Source organism: Salvelinus sp. IW2-2015, linkage group LG20 (genome assembly GCF_002910315.2).
Source record: "Salvelinus sp. IW2-2015 linkage group LG20, ASM291031v2, whole genome shotgun sequence".
NCBI classification, from domain to species: Eukaryota; Metazoa; Chordata; class Actinopteri; order Salmoniformes; family Salmonidae; genus Salvelinus; species Salvelinus sp. IW2-2015.
The window spans coordinates 28289148-28304808 of record NC_036860.1 but is presented as its reverse complement, the minus strand read 5'-3'; the positions used below and the strand labels follow the sequence as shown (position 1 = coordinate 28304808).

The 15661-nt window shown below is 41.9% G+C and overlaps 1 protein-coding gene across 6 annotated transcripts in view; it reads right to left on the bottom strand.

Moving 5' to 3' along the window:
* Positions 1-62: 62 nt before the first annotated feature.
* LOC111981284 (CAP-Gly domain-containing linker protein 2-like) overlaps positions 63-15661 on the bottom strand; it is a 73953-nt gene continuing 58354 nt past the window's right edge. For 2 of the 6 annotated variants that reach the window (XM_070449324.1, XM_024012496.2), the window contains exons 7-17: positions 14345-14448; positions 13757-13817; positions 13079-13174; positions 10639-11004; positions 9960-10541; positions 9592-9649; positions 8218-8301; positions 6448-6604; positions 5457-5616; positions 4711-4902; positions 3486-3584 (exon numbers count right to left, since the gene is read on the bottom strand). In XM_070449324.1, coding sequence (XP_070305425.1) covers positions 3501-3584; positions 4711-4902; positions 5457-5616; positions 6448-6604; positions 8218-8301; positions 9592-9649; positions 9960-10541; positions 10639-11004; positions 13079-13174; positions 13757-13817; positions 14345-14448 — 1944 coding nt within the window. In that variant the 3' untranslated portion in view covers positions 3486-3500. Of the gene's footprint in view, positions 3165-3485; positions 3585-4710; positions 4903-5456; positions 5617-6447; positions 6605-8217; positions 8302-9591; positions 9650-9959; positions 10542-10638; positions 11005-11815; positions 11867-13078; positions 13175-13756; positions 13818-14344; positions 14449-15661 lie in introns of those variants that run through there. The other 4 variants (XM_024012495.2, XM_024012498.2, XM_024012497.2 and 1 more) reach the window with 4 other exon arrangements.

Sequence of the window (15661 nt, the reverse complement as noted above, 5' to 3'; positions counted from 1 at the left end):
CACGACATGAATAAATGCTTAACACATCAGAAAATATGTCCACATGAAATAAAACACCATAATCCTTTGCCCACATTGTTAACATTTAATGACTCAATCTCRGAAATCATTACAGCATTAAGGGTACGAAGTGTTTCCTATCTGAAAAAGGCCATATACAATATCCAATGACAATTTGTAGCTTCAGTTTCGCTTACCAGAGGCCAGCCCTACACTTTGCCCATGAAATGTCAATCCCCAAGTCTTACATTCCACATTAGTCACATCAAAATAATGTTCTCCCAAAGACAGAGTCTGCATTCAAAATGGTGCACTACTTCAGACCAGGGTTAGAGCCCTGGTCAAAAGTAGTGCACAATATACAGTGAGCTCCAAAAGTATTGGGACAGTGACAATTTTTTGTTGTTGTTTTGGATCTGTACTCCAGCACTTTGGATTTGAATTTATACGTCTACRGGGTTTAAGTRCAGACTGTCAGCTTTAATTTTACGGTATTTTMMTCCATATCGGGGGAACCTTTTAGAAATTACAGCACTTTTTGTACATAGAACCCCGATTTTTAGGGGACCAAAATAATTGGGACAAATRGACCTATATGTGTATTAAAGTAGTCAAAAGTTTAGCATTTGGTCCCATATTCATAGCATGCAATCACTACATCAAGCTTGTGACTCTACACATTTGTTGGATGCATTTGCTGTTTGTTTTAGTTGTGTTTCAGATTATTTTGTGCCCAATAGAAATGAATGGTAAATAATGTATTGTAATTTTTATTGTAAATAAGAATAGAATATGTTTCTAAAAACTTCTACATTAATCTGGATGCTACCATGATTATAGATCATCCTGATTGATTCGTGAATAATGATGAGGGAGAAAGTTACAGAGGCATAAATATCATACCCCCCAAAAATGCTAACCTCCTCTGTTATTGTTATGGTGAGACGTTAGCATGTCTTGGGGGTATGATATTTGTACGTCTAACTTTATCACTCATCATTATTCACAATTCATTCAGGATTAGTTATTACATATTCATGTAGAAGTGTTTAGAAACATATTCTATTTTTATTTACAATAAAAAAGACCTCAAAATGACACAATACAATCTGAAACACAATAAAACAGCAAATRCATCCCAAAAAATTGTWGTCACAAGCTTGATGTAGTCATTGCATGCTATGAATATGAGACCAAATACTGAACTTCTTATTCTTATTATTTTTGTTGTTGTTGTATTTTACCCCATGTTCTCCCCAATTTCGACATTGTCTCATCACTGCAACTCCCCAACRGGCTCGGAAGGCGAAGGTCCAGTCAGGTGTCCTCCGAAACATGACCCGCCTAACCACRATTCTTAACATCCGCCCGCTTAACCYGGAAGCCAGCCGCACCAATGCGTCGGAGGAAACAACGTTCAATTGATAACCGAGGTCAGCCTGCAGGCGCCCGGCCCACCACAAGGAGTCACTAGAGCGCGATGAGCCAAGAAAAAGGCCCCCCGGCCAAACCCTCCCCTAACCCAGACGACGCTGGGCCAATTGTGCGTCACCCTATGGGACTCCCGATCACGGTCGGTTGTGATACAGCCGGGATCGAACCCGGATCTGTAGTGACCCCTCTAGCACTGCGATAATACTTAACTTTTTTTTTACTACTTTAATGCACATAAGTGAATTTGTCCCAATACCTTTGGTCCCCTACAATGGGGGGACTATGTACAAAAGGTGCTGTAATTTCTAAATGGTTCACCCGATAAGGAAAGAAAATACAGTCAAATTAAAGCTGACCTCATAGTTATTGTATCATTTCAAATCCAAAGTGCTGGAGAATAGAGCCAAAACAACAAAACATTTGTCACTGTCCCAATACTTTTGGAGCTCACTGTAAGTAGGGAATAGGGTGCCATTCGAGACGCAACCAGAATATCAACTAATCTCCCAAGAATACAGTAATACATTTAGAATCTCCCCGTTGGCTTGTTCAATGGAGATAATAACATTTGGAAGACCGTAACGTATCAATTCTGTACATTGTGATTAGTTGTTTACATCCAGAAGGGAGGGATCATCCAGAATGAAGGAAGCAGTTACAGTAGGCCTCCATCCCTAATGGCACTCTATTCCCTATATAGTTCACTACTTTTCTGGTCAAAAGTAGTGCACTGTATAGGGAATAGAGTGCCATTTGGGAYACAAGCTTTGAATGTTCCATTGTTTGCATTGTGCTCCAAACAGCTGTTGAGTGGCCTACTCGAATCAAAGAACAAAGTGATCCCAAGGCATTGATCCAGGTTGAACTTTCTTTGAATAGATGATCAACAATAGGAAGTTAAGACTTTCTTTTTTCWTTTTTTTTTCTCACGTGTATGAAAACACTACAAAGTGGTATGGTTTCCCACTATCCAGTAAAGCCATAGTGGAATTAATGATAACTCAGTTCAAATGAGTAAACCATTAAACTGATAGCTATTTGGTGCACATACGGCACCGAGTTGCATTGTTTCAGTTGGTTAAATACACTTTTACAGTATGCACAGGTTTCAGATAATGCAGCTATATTCATATGTAGATACAACATCAGCCTAAATCTAGCAGCATCCCCGTTTCATTCACATGTTCGCAACAGAGCATGTTCGCTATGAAGCAAATTGAACGTCACTGGCCAAATCAAATCAGCTACAGTAATCTAAGAAGGATAAATAAAAGTGTGACAAATAAATAAAACAAAAAGTGATGGAWTGAGGCCAAATTCTTGATCTTTGTTTTCAATCAGACACCAGAGTCATTTCATTCTCTGGAGTCACAATTCGTTCCTCGTGATCTCTAATAAACTAAGATAAAAGGTTATCTCATGCCCAAATGTCCAATACAATCATTGGGTATGTAGGCCGGGTATGTATCAGTTTTCAAAAGTCATACCTATAATTCTCCACCTCTGTCAACCATTTTACAGTATCTTCAAGCTGTCTTAAGTTTGACTAATGGGTGTTTTTCTTTTTTGCAACAGATGAATGTACACATTGAGATAGAGACATTGTTTTGGTAGTAACTGTAAACAGAAAATGTTGTCCGGAGTCCAGTGGAGTGCTAGTCCCAAGTCGTACTGACTCTGCATTTCCCCAATTCAAGATGAGCTCTTCTTCTCCTATATCAGTGTTGTTCCTGGAGAGCAAGCCATCAAATTGAAGAAGCTCAAATAATGTGTCAAATACATATCAGTCAGAGTATTAATTTAGGGCAGATTATGCCTTGTTTTAGAAGAAAAAGCATTTTAAATGGAGATTCTCTATTGAGCATGCTTTTAAGTCTAGAACTAGTCTTTATCTGTGTTAGGTAAACCGGCTGACAATGTTGTACTTATGTAACTCATTGTGGGAATGGCAATAATGGCATTTAGTAAATCTCTAGACAGTGAGTAACTAACTGATCTATAACTGATCTATAGAGTTAAGATACATGTAATTGATATGACATACAACATGTGTGATTGATGTGCTATTATGATGAATTAATACCTACATCTTGAGTAAAGGAAGAATTCTGTTGATGAATCCCATTGGCTGAATTTGCACCACCATGCACCTGAAAGAGAATCATGAAAGAAGCGTGCATTTACACTATTCAAACTCATATATCCTGACTTTTGTATCGAACATCCTTCGGTACCACTTTATATTAAAKTACACTGAAACCATGTATTTATGTGGTTGTTACAAAGGTAAGTACAGTGTAATTGCAGTGTTGTTAGTACTTTGTTACATGGTACATACTCTGTTTGCCGTTCAAGAAACACATTTTTTTTTTTTACATTTGCCAATCAAACTCATGTTAGCATTGCGGGTAAAGGTTTCTGTGACAAACTATCGCAAGGAGACGACAGTAGTGGAAAAAGTACCCAATTATCATACTTGAGTAAAAGTAAAGTTACCTTAATAGAAAACGACTCAAGTAAAAGGAAAGTCACCCAGTAAAATACTTGGGTTTAAATTAAATGTAATTGCTTAATGTACTTAAGTATCAAAAGGAAAAATATGAATAATTTCTAATTACTTATATTAAGCAAACCAGATGACACGATGTTCCTGTTTTTTAAATTTACGTATAGCCAGGGGAACACGCCAACCCTTGAGACATCATTTACAAACKAAGCATTTCTGTTTAGTGAGCCTGMAGATCAGAGGCAGTAAGGATGATCAGGGATGCTCTGAATTGGACCATTTCCCTGTCCTGCTAAGCATTTGAAATGTAACAAGTAATTTTGGGTGTTAGGGAAAATGTATGGAGTAAAAAGTACATTATTTTCTTTCAGAATATAGTGGAGTAAAAGTAAAAGTTGTTAAAAATGTAAATAGTAAAGTACAGATACCGGGAAAAAACGCAGACTTAAGTAGTACTTTAAAGTATTTTTACATACGTATTATACACCACTGGGAGACGATAGAGTGCCACATTTTGTTGCACACACATTGTGGGAATTGTTCTGCCAAAACCATGACACGKCCTAACTTTTAGTTCCTGCAACTGTAGCTTATATTACATTAAATTAGGGTGACTGTAAGTCACTCTGGATAAAACTTTAAAGTTTAATAGGGAAAAACAATCACAGTCATTGCAAGTAGACCCTACTTCAAAATAGCCACTATAAAACAAAATCTGTCCCAGAAAGGCAAAACAAGTGCTAGCTAGAGGTGGTCCTGTTCTAGTTTACCTCGCTCTTGTCTGGGTGCGTGCGCATGGCCTGCACCAGCTGGTCCACTTCCTGGTTGTGCTCCAGGGCTCCCCTCAGAGCCTCCTCTGTGCTCATGAGCCGCTGGCGCAGACGGGTCACCTCCGAGTCCAGGGTCGACGGGTCCAGCATAGAGTAGCGCCGGTGATCTGGGGACGAGCTCCTCTCCCTGCCCTGAGAACACACACATAAAGCGTAAGGATCAACTGGGTGTTCATTAGGCACTAAAATAAAGAAAACAGACTTTAACAGGAATAGACTACCTTGACTTTTATAGTTGTGGGCCCTAATGAACACAACCCTGTTTAGTTATTCAATCCATTGCTGGAAAAATGTGGAGGGCTACATCTGTCATTGCTAGGTCTGCCTTTGATATGAATACACAGAGTCAAACATATTTTAAATCATATAGGATACAGACATGAACGAAATAATAGCCAAATACTGTATCCACTTTAAATAAGAAACATGGAACATTTATAATCTTAATCATGTAGACCTTTTCTACTTCTAGACCAAAGTCCATCTTTGTGGGAACACAACAACTGTGTCGCATTGATTAGTACACACCATARCAAAACGTTTAGCAAAGAAAACAAGCATTCCTCCTCGTTTCAGCCTGTTTACTCCCGTTTGGTTACTAGTGAATACAACCCTAAGTTGATGGACACATGATGTGATGCGTAGCCAGCACTGTGATTGACATCTCCCAGCCCCTCCCCTCTCACCAGCAGGATCAGTTTGTCTCTCAGGGTCTTGATGTCATCCTGGAGTTTCTGCTCCTTCACCCTCCACTCAGCCTTGTGCACCTCTCGGCTCAGGTCTCGGTCCAGGCCAGGCGAGTGGCGAGGGGAATCCAGCAGTAACACCCTTAACTCGTTCAGACTCCTGACACAAGGGGACGATACAATAAAGAATACCGTTAAGATTTACCCTTGCCTTCCTGATTCAGGGTAGCCTGGTCCCAGACCTGATTGTGCTCTTGCCAACTCCAATGCTGTCATTGGCATGACAATTCCCCAGAGTTGGCAAGAGAGCAGAAAGAGACTGGCACCCAGGCTAGATTCAGGGTTGTTTCACTATCAATGACCCAAACCGATCTATGATACATGGCATATTTTTTTTTCTCCATGAAAGGCAGATGACACAGTCAAATACTGCAAACTTAGGTGCCCTAAGAGTCACTGAGATACATAATGTTGTGCTATTGTCCTTTCAATAAATGTTTGCTTATATTTCCAGGCCTAAGTGCTGTGCATTATCTCCCTAAACGCCTTAGACTGAGTAATGGGACACTTTAAAGTAACAGCTATGACAATGCATTGATTTGAGGGGTGAAAAGGGCTTTTGGGCCTACTTTTAATCAGGCTAATTTTCTCCATTACCTTAACTGCTTTTAACCTAAGTGGATTGATCCTCATAAAACAGATGTCTAGCATACGTCTAGTGACTGCATATCACAAAGACGAGTTGCGACTGTTTTGTCAGTCTTTGAAAACGCACGACTCTAGCACAAAATACTGTATTTGTAAAGACTGGGGACAGTTTCATACAAGTGCATTAGCAAACATCTAATCTCCTTCAGATGAATGTAAGCTATATCTTGTAGCAGTGGGTGGGCTGCCATGTTTTATTCCCTATTTCAAAGGGAAAATACTGAGCTGTGGTGTAAAATCAATAGTGTTCCCTCTTTCTCTCGCTCTCTCGCCATTAAATTACCTCTCCTTCTTCAGTAGCTCCTGGCTAATGACAACCAGCTGTCCCGATGCATCATGGGACTTCTTGGTCATGCACTCGAGGTCGGCCTCCAGGCGCATCTTCTCCTTGACCAGGGCATCGCCCTTCTTCTCACCCAAGCGAACTTTGCCCTCCAAGGCTGGTGGACAAAAATACGTTTGAGATGGATTTAGAGTTAAATGTTTGGTTTGGACCAACAAGTGCTGCAATRTCGGCGCTTTAAATATATATACACTGAACAAAAATATAAACGCAAAGTGCAACAATTTCAAAGTTTTTACTGAGTTACAGTTCATAAAAGGAAATCAGTAATTTGAAATAAATGAATTAGGCCCTAAACTATGGATTGCACATGACTGGGAATACAGATATGCATCTGCTGGTCACAGATACCTTAAAAAAAGGTAGGTGCGTGTATCAGAAAACCAGTCAGTGTCTGGTGTGACCACCRTTTGCCTCATTCARCGCAACACATCTCCTTTGCATAAAGTTGATCAGGCTGTTGATAATGGCCTGTGAAATGTTGTCCSAATCCTCTTCAATGGCTGTGCGAAGTTGCTCGATATTGGCTGGAACTGGAACACGCTGTTGTGCACGGTAAGTATGCAGGCCATGGAAGAACTGGGACATTTTCAGCTTCCAGAAATTGTGTACAGATCCTTGCGACRTGGGGACGTGCATTATCACGCGGAAACATGAGGTGATGGCGGCGGATGAATGGCACGACAATGGGCCTCAGGATCTTATCACGGCATCTGTGTGCATTCAAATTGCTATCGATAAAATGCAATTGTGCTTGTCGTCCGTAGCTTATGCCTGCCCATACTATAACCCCACTGCCACCATGGGGCACTCTGTTCACAACGTTGACATCAGCAAACTGCTCGCGCGCATGACTCCATACACGTGGTCTGTAGTTGTGAGGCCGATTGGACATACTGCCAAATTCTCTAAAATGACGTTGGAGGAGGCTTATGGTACAACATTAAATCCTCTGTCAACAGCTTTGGTGGACATTCCTGCAGTCACCATTCCTGCAGCCAATTGCACGTTCCCTCAAATCTGTGGCATTTTGTTGTGTGACAAAACTGCACATTTTAGAGTGGCCTTTTATTGTCCCYAGCACAAGGTGCACCTGTGTAATGATCATGCTGTTTAATCAGCTTCTTGATATGCCATATGTGGCAGGTGGATGGATTATCTTGGCAAACATTTTTTGTGCATATGGAAMATTTCTGAGATCTTTTATTTCAGSTCATGAAACATAAGACCAACACTTTACATGTTGCGTTTATATTTKTGTTWAMAAAAAGGATATGTATATTCAGTCGCCAGTCAGTAAAATGTTTTATTTTTATTATTCATTTGTTTTATTATTAATTAATTTAGTTTTATCATTTCATTTTACATTTTTTTCATGCAATATATTTGAGAGTAAATGTTCTCAGGCAATCAAATACTGTTCTTGTAGTTGATAGAGAATGAATGTGTCGTATTTGTCAAGACATTCATGGAGTGCAAAATACAATAAATAGAAAAAAGAGATKACATACATACGCACATCTATTGACTTGAATCGGTTCTGGATATCAAAGAATGTTCAATAAAAGGTGAAAATATACTCCACACACAATATTCTATGCTCCCATGGGAATTTATTTGACAATGTCTCGACCAATCAGGTCTTCATCAGTGTGCGGAGTCTCTTTTCACCTTTTACTCACATATCGTAGTCGTAGCAGTATCATTTACCAGTTATCTGTGATTTGAGGGCATCGACATGTGATGTGAGAGTAGAGACCTCTTTTTCTCTTTTGGTCAGATTCTCCATAGTTTCTGAAAGAAACGTAAAACCAACGTTGGTCAAAAACCTTGGAATCTAACTACCGTAAAACTTAAATTAAAAGCCTGGGCGTTTATTTGCTTAAATCAATGAACACAACAGGCGCTTATTAGAGAAAGGCTTCTATTTCCTTAACGCATACAGCTTTTGCTCATTTGCATAGTACATTTAGTTTAATTCTAGCATTCACTTCCAGCATGTTAATACATTTCTTCATTTCCTTCACTAATGTGTTWTCCTTTACACACTGTGTCACATTTGTTTTGTTTTAGTATGTCTCTTCTTGACAGAATATTTATTCTCCTCTTTGACTGTGCATTTTTGGCAGTTCTTACCACGAGGACGATCGGACGATTTCTGCAATAATGTCTATCTGCAGACTGTGGTTACTATGTGTGGCACCCACTACATTCTGCGCCAGCAGTTCTGTTAACATTACGCCACAGTTCTGTTAACGTTAYGGCGAGGGAAGTAGGTAGCTAGTGTAGCCAACCCAACTCTTGCGTGGCACTACTGGGTAGTGAATACCTTTGCTGTAACGTTAAAATAACTGTGGAAAAGCAGTGTTTAGCAGGCGGGGGCGAAGGACACTGTGTGCCGGTGTCCTAGATTWWWWTWYWWWTTTTATTTAACCTTTATTTAATTAGGCAAGTCAGTTAAGAACAAATTCTTATTTACAATGACGGCCTACCCCGGCCAAACCCTAACCCGGACGACGCTGGGCCAATTGTGCGCTGCCCTATGGGACTCCCAATCACAGCCGGTTGTGATACAGGTCGCTTCGTGGGTGTCACGAAGCGACACCCACTGTCGAACCAGGGTCTGTAGTGACGTCTCTAGCACTGAGATGCAGTGCCTTAGACCTCTGCACCACTCGGGAGGCTGCTAGATAGCTAACAGCCTCAATGGCAGTGGGCGTGGCATAAAGTAAGTGGGTGCAGCATGTAGTAAGCACAGTCTGCAGAWAGACCCTTCTCAATTTCTGTCTTTACACCCAATGTTGACTGTTTTGTGCATGCCAGTTAGCTAGCAGTTCTCAGCTGTTAGCAGCCAARGGCTAGCAGTTTCTTACTGGCAATAAAAACGGATGATTCCAATAACTGAAGTTTTACGGTATGCAAAGTCCTCAAAGTACAATCAAAAGCCTGCAGAGGTCTGACATTTGAAATGCTTTACTATAACAYAGGTTGAACATTAAGGGTCTTTAAAACCATCCTCATTTACCTAAAAATATGTTTACAGTAACAATACAATTTAATTAACCAGGTTAACATTTACGATACCTTCAACATTCTGTTTTAGCTTCATCTGTTCCTCCAAGATGTCATTATTTTCTATAACCTGAGAGGGAGACAAAATTGAGAGTTAAAATCCATGACAACTCATTGCTTTATTTGTTTATTGAGGGAAAATATATGGAAACACACAAGGAACTAGAAAAGCATGGATATCATGTGGAAGTATTTTATTTACTTGTGTAAAGAATGTTTCTAGAAAGCTAGCACTAGATCACATGAATAAGGACTTTAGCGCCACTCTAAACGCAAACTTAGTTCATTTTATAGTTGGGTCACAGGACTCTAATCTCATCTGGAGCACAGCATGGCATATACAACCAATGCTACCACAGTTATCTCCYCGGAGGACTCACGTTGGCATCCTGTGGCATGTGGTGGTCATCCTGCACCGCCTGCAGCCGGTTCTCAGTCACCCTCAGCTTCTCCTCCAGGCTGTAGAGCTCCTGCCTGCTCTGGGCCTCRGCCTTCTGCAGGGCCTTGTAGTCCACCATCTTCTTCTCAGCCAGCTCCAAGCGCTCCCGGAGCTCGTCTCGGGCGCCGTCCTGCTCGCCCTGCAGCCTCTCCAGCTCGCCCACCCTCAGCTGGGCCTTCTGAAACTTCTCCCAGACCTCCCTCAACTCCAGGGCCTGCTGGTCACTCCTGGCCTTCGTCTGGGCCTGGCTATTCCAGTTCTGGCTGCTCTCGCCCAGCTGGTCCTTGGCATCCTGTAGGCGGGAGCGCAGATCGTCACGCTCCTTGGCCAGCATGGCTGCCTCGATCTCATGCCTGGCCTTGAGATTCTCCAGCTCCAGCTGGTGCTCCATGCGCAGGCTCTCCAGTGTGGTCCTCAGCGCCTGGGGTTCCTGCTCSTGGCCTTTGGCCGAGCCGCTGGACAGCGAGGCCTTCAGGTCCTCCAGGGAACGCTGGTGGTCGTTGACCAGGGTGTCCAGCTTGACCTTGAGGAGAGGGATACAAGATTAGAGAGAGAGAGAGACCTACATTTCCAAATGAGTAATTKAATTCCCTTTATGTTCTGAGAATAGTGCCTCTCACCTTCCAGTTGTCCATCATCTCCATGTTCTCTGTAGTGGCCTGCTGGACTCTCTGCTTCAGCTCGATGATCTCCTGGCTCTGTTTGTCCACCGTGGCTTTCAGTTTGTCTGTCTCCTCCTGGCCCGTTGCCACTGCAGCCTCGTACTTCTCCCTCAGCTGGCTGCTCTCCTTGTGGTGCTCCCGGCCTGCTGTCAGGAGCTGCTCCCGGAGCAGAATGGTTTCCGACTGGGCCACCGGCCCCTGGGTGGAGTCCCCGTCCTTGGCCRCATCCCGGAGCCGGACCTGGAGCTCCTCGATCTCGGCCCGCCGCAGAGCCAGTTCATCCTCCAGCTGCATGACGCGGCTCTGCTCCTCAACCGTGCTTTGCTGTGGAGGCAGAGATAGAGAGAGAGAGAGACCGTCATTGCCTTAATGTGGTTTGAGTCATTACTGAAACTGTCAGGAGTATCGTTCCCGTAACAGAATGACATCATATCCATTACCAGATAGTGTCAGTCCTGTAACGGGGATGACGTCTTGCCTGAAACAGGATGACATCTTTCAAGCACCAAGCGTTCAAATAAAATGCTTGATTACAGCATGCAGGCCCAGGAAAAGAGGCCTATTGAGAATCATATGAGCGTACAAGCTGGGCCAGCAGACTGCTCAGCATTACAGTGTAAATCCCTTGGTTTGATGAAACGCTTTGCTCGCAGACATCAAAAACAAGTTGAGCTTTTAAAATCAGCAGGTGCATTGCAACCTAATGAGAAGAAAGCAAGCCATTCTTTGCTATTTTGTCACTCTAGAAGCCAGGCAGATGCACAAAGCCCACACAGAAACCCCCAGACATAACACTACACATAGATAGGCAATCACTRGGAGCACACATAGCAATTAAAGTGTGACATTTTCAAACATCCAATTAAAATGACAGAACTCCATGTTTGACAGAGCAGACATAATGACACAGAGTGCATAGTATGTTAATACAGACCATTGAGGCAAAATCAACGCGACAGTTGATCGGTTTCTAGGAAAAGTAGTTATCAAAAAGGTCCCTAATAGCATTCAGATAATAATTCAGTTCAAGAAAATGGCAAGAATGACTTCGCAAGATCAACGTCGTCAAAAATAGACAACTGGGAATCAAACAGTTTAGTTAGCTGAACGAAACGACGAGTCCATTTTGTGTCACCTTGGTTCTCTTACCCAACCTCAAGGGTGCTGCATCAAGTCTGTGTCTTCCCTGTAGGTAAAATCAGTATATTTGTAACTCTATATAACATTCATGACCCAAATGTGCTAAGTGTGTTTCACCACAAAATGATTGTGTGATTGTATATAACTGTACATAACTGTATAAGGCAAGATTTTGGTCCTCAGCAGAACTTAATGGAAGTTTCACATTGGTGCTAATTCTAATATTATGCCACCAATTGAACCTCCTTATAAACGAATGCAAAATTATGACATCAACAGTGGAAACGACGCTGACTACAGCTGACAATCGCTCCAGCATTGCACCCTGCAAACTCAAACAAGATTTTTGTGAGTGGGYGGCAAAAGGAACGAGGAAAGAGAGCCAAGAGAAATAGAGCTGAGAGCCAAGAGAGAAATAGATAGAGGTTGTGTCTCAAATGGCACACTATTCCCTATAGAGCACATATGGCTCTGGTCAGAAGTAGTGCACGATATAGGCAATAGGGTGCCATTTGAGACGCAGCCAAGCCAGAGATAGAGAGGTTTTCTATTGGATGTGAGGCCAATTGTTCATTCATTCATGAAATAATGAATTCAGGTTACACTTGTGCAATTTGTTTGCCTGACTACTCAGACTCCTTGTTCCGGCCAAACGCTACACCACGTCCACAGACATTCATTTCTTATCCGCAATGAGTCTGGATCTGAGGACCTCTCCGACCCATCACTTAATTTCTGATTGGTCCAGAAACCTATAGGTTGGGCCAGAGCCAGAACACACGTAGGTAAAGTGGCGGTTTGAAAATTCGTCATTGGCTTTGATACTCTGATTGGTTAAATTACTTTGTTTTGTACAATGCCCCATGTCACCACAAACAACTTCAATGATGGCAGTCTCAGACTAAAGTATTTAGCAACGACAGAATAGCGGAAGACTTTAGTGTGAGTCGTCAGGCTTGAAATTTGTTTCTCTCAACATGAAACCTAATATCTGTACAGAGCATTCCTGGCATTGGTAAATAAATCAGGGCAATGGCATCCAATTCGGATTGTAGTCTATGCTGTTTGATGACGTAACTGACAGTATTTTCTGTATGAGTGACTGAGTTTGGAGACAGGTGCAGGACAGGAATGATAAGGATGTGTGCTTTCAAGTCCCACAGCAACCAAAACAAAAGATACAGGGGAGAAGCGCAAAGGATAATGGATACAGGCAGGGGCTCTAGGATGGGCTAGCTTCTCCAGTTACCCGATTCACCTCTAATTCTTTCTGAAGCTTTTCTGCTCTCGACTTTTCGAGGAACAGATTCTGCTCAAGCTGCAGAAAACGAGCATGCTCCAATTTCGTCTGAGTCTACAGAGAGGAAAAGAGAACGGAGAGAGACCAGAGGTAGAAAAAAAGACAAGACACAGAAACCTGTACAGATTGAAGAGACTGTGTGAAAAATACACATCACATGGGATTTTCTGTAACAGCTGTCAAAAGATTGGAGGAGGATAGACATTTACATTTTAGTCATTAGAATGAAGTGCCTTGCTTAAGGGCATATTAGTCAGATTTTTCACCTAGTCAGCTCAGGGATTCAAACCGGTGACTTTTCCGTTACTGGCCAAAGGCTATTAAAACCACTTGGCTACCTGCCGCCCCTAAACATTGAAAATGTGAAACGTCCCTCTGTCTATCTTTGCTCACTTCTTGGTTTAATCGTTATATGTTTGACACAGGCTTTTGGTCACTCTAACCTAACTGAGCATCATAGTGTCGATYGCTACTAGCCTACTACTCAATATCTTTCACATTACACTATAAAAAGAGCAATTATTTTGCTAAAGTAATCTTATAAAGTAATCTTATAAACACACATTYTCATCCCTTCAAAACATGTTAATCAAACTATTGTTGATCTAAGCTTTTTACCAAAAGGTAGATAAATACCTCAAGGTCTCCTTTGGTGATTGACTCTTCCTCCACTCTGAACTGAAGGTCTTCCACTTTCCTGTAATAACACRTCGGCCACAAGGTGTCAGGGAAGTGCCACAGAAGAGCATCACGACCCAACAAATGGTTTCTAAAACAATTTACAGTACAGTGACTGCATACATTTTTTACATGCATATTTGAGCCCTGTGGGGAATGAACCCACGACCTTGGCGTATCTAGCGCCATGCTCTTAACTGAGCTACACAGTACCACACCTGGATCAAATACATACGGACAGTGCATGAAGTAGAATTAAATAGGTGTGGGTACTCATTTTCGGTGACCGTACTCATCATAAAAGGTGCCAGTACTCCAGCAGTAGAAAATTAGAGGAGTCGGACTCAGTACACTGTACAGGAAAGCATTGTCCCACTTCAAGAACTACATACAGTATGTCAATTCAATCACTCGAGGTACACTTGACTGAGCTTGCCCTGTGCAATGGAATAGTCCCAAAAGTGCTAAATACTCCCACAGCAATTTAGTATTTATATATTTTTGTGCCACAAATGAATCATTCCATAGAAATCCCTGACACTGTACCTTTTCTCTTCTTCAAGCTGATTGGCCAGCTCTACTTTGTCCTTCTGAGTGCTTGCCAACAGAGTTTTGACTTGCTGGAGGTTGCTTTCAGTCTCTGTGACATACTGTAATCAGAGGAAAAAACATATCAGGGATGAGCTATACCATGCTATCACTGAGTGCTTTGACAAGTTCTCAGTAAGTACACTTACCCATACTAATTTAGGCCTGGTTTACGTGTACAATGAAAAGAAACATTGATGAATGAATCATGCTTTATTTGTCAAGTTGAGTAGATTTCTTTGTGAAGTCTGTAGATTACACAATAAGGGTCAGTTTCCCAGAGGGTCGTTCCACCTCAAAAAGCACAAGAAAGAAGATTTCGACAGCCGCCATCTCAGATTGTTCTGAAATCGTTTCTGTTGTTAGGAACATATAAGATTAGCATTCCTGCAACATTATTTTGWTGAAATATAATTTGATCTCTGAATTAAGCTAATTGATTGCACCCAAATCGTCACTTTTAATTTATAGGATTCTTATAACATTCAATAAATATATTACCTAACATCCGATTTGGACCAAACCTTTTTCWAACAATGAGTTAAACATTTTCAAAATGTATCTGTCTGACAAGTAGTATGGAGMTGTGGCTCTGAWTTTWGTTTYTTCATCCTATGTTATGTATTCTCAGTGAATTTGGTGTGTCCCATCCAAAATCCTAATGTTATCAGGTTCTGACCACTACGTGGCGCTGTTCCTGCTATTAGGGGAAAAAAGTTTGTATTTTCAGGTCTCTCCARAGATGTTCGATCGGGTTCAAGTCCAGGCTCTGRMTGGGCCACTCAAGGAAATTCAGAGACTTGTCACAAAGMCACTCCTGTGTTGTCTTGCATGTGTGCTTAGGTTYGTTGTCCTGTTGGAAGGTGAACCTTCGCCCCTGTCTGAGGTCTTGAGCRCTCTGGAGCAGGTTTYTATCAAGGATCTCTCTGTACTTTGCTCCRTTCATCTTTGCCTCAATTGTAACTAGTCTCCCAGTCCCTGTCGCTGAAAAACATCCCCACAGCATGATGCTGCCAGATCTGTGCCATGCTTCACCGTAGACCAGAGAATCTTGTTTCTCATGGTCTGAGAGTCCTTTAGGTGCCTTCTGGCAAACTCCAAGTGGGMTGTCATGTGCCTTTTACTGAGGAACGGCTTCCGTCTGGCCACTCTACCATAAAGGCCTGATTGGTGGATTGCTKCARAGATGGTTGTCCTTCTGGAAGGTTYTMCCATCTCCACAGAGGAACTCTGGAGCTCTGTCAAAGTGACCATCAGGTTCTTGTTCACCTCCCT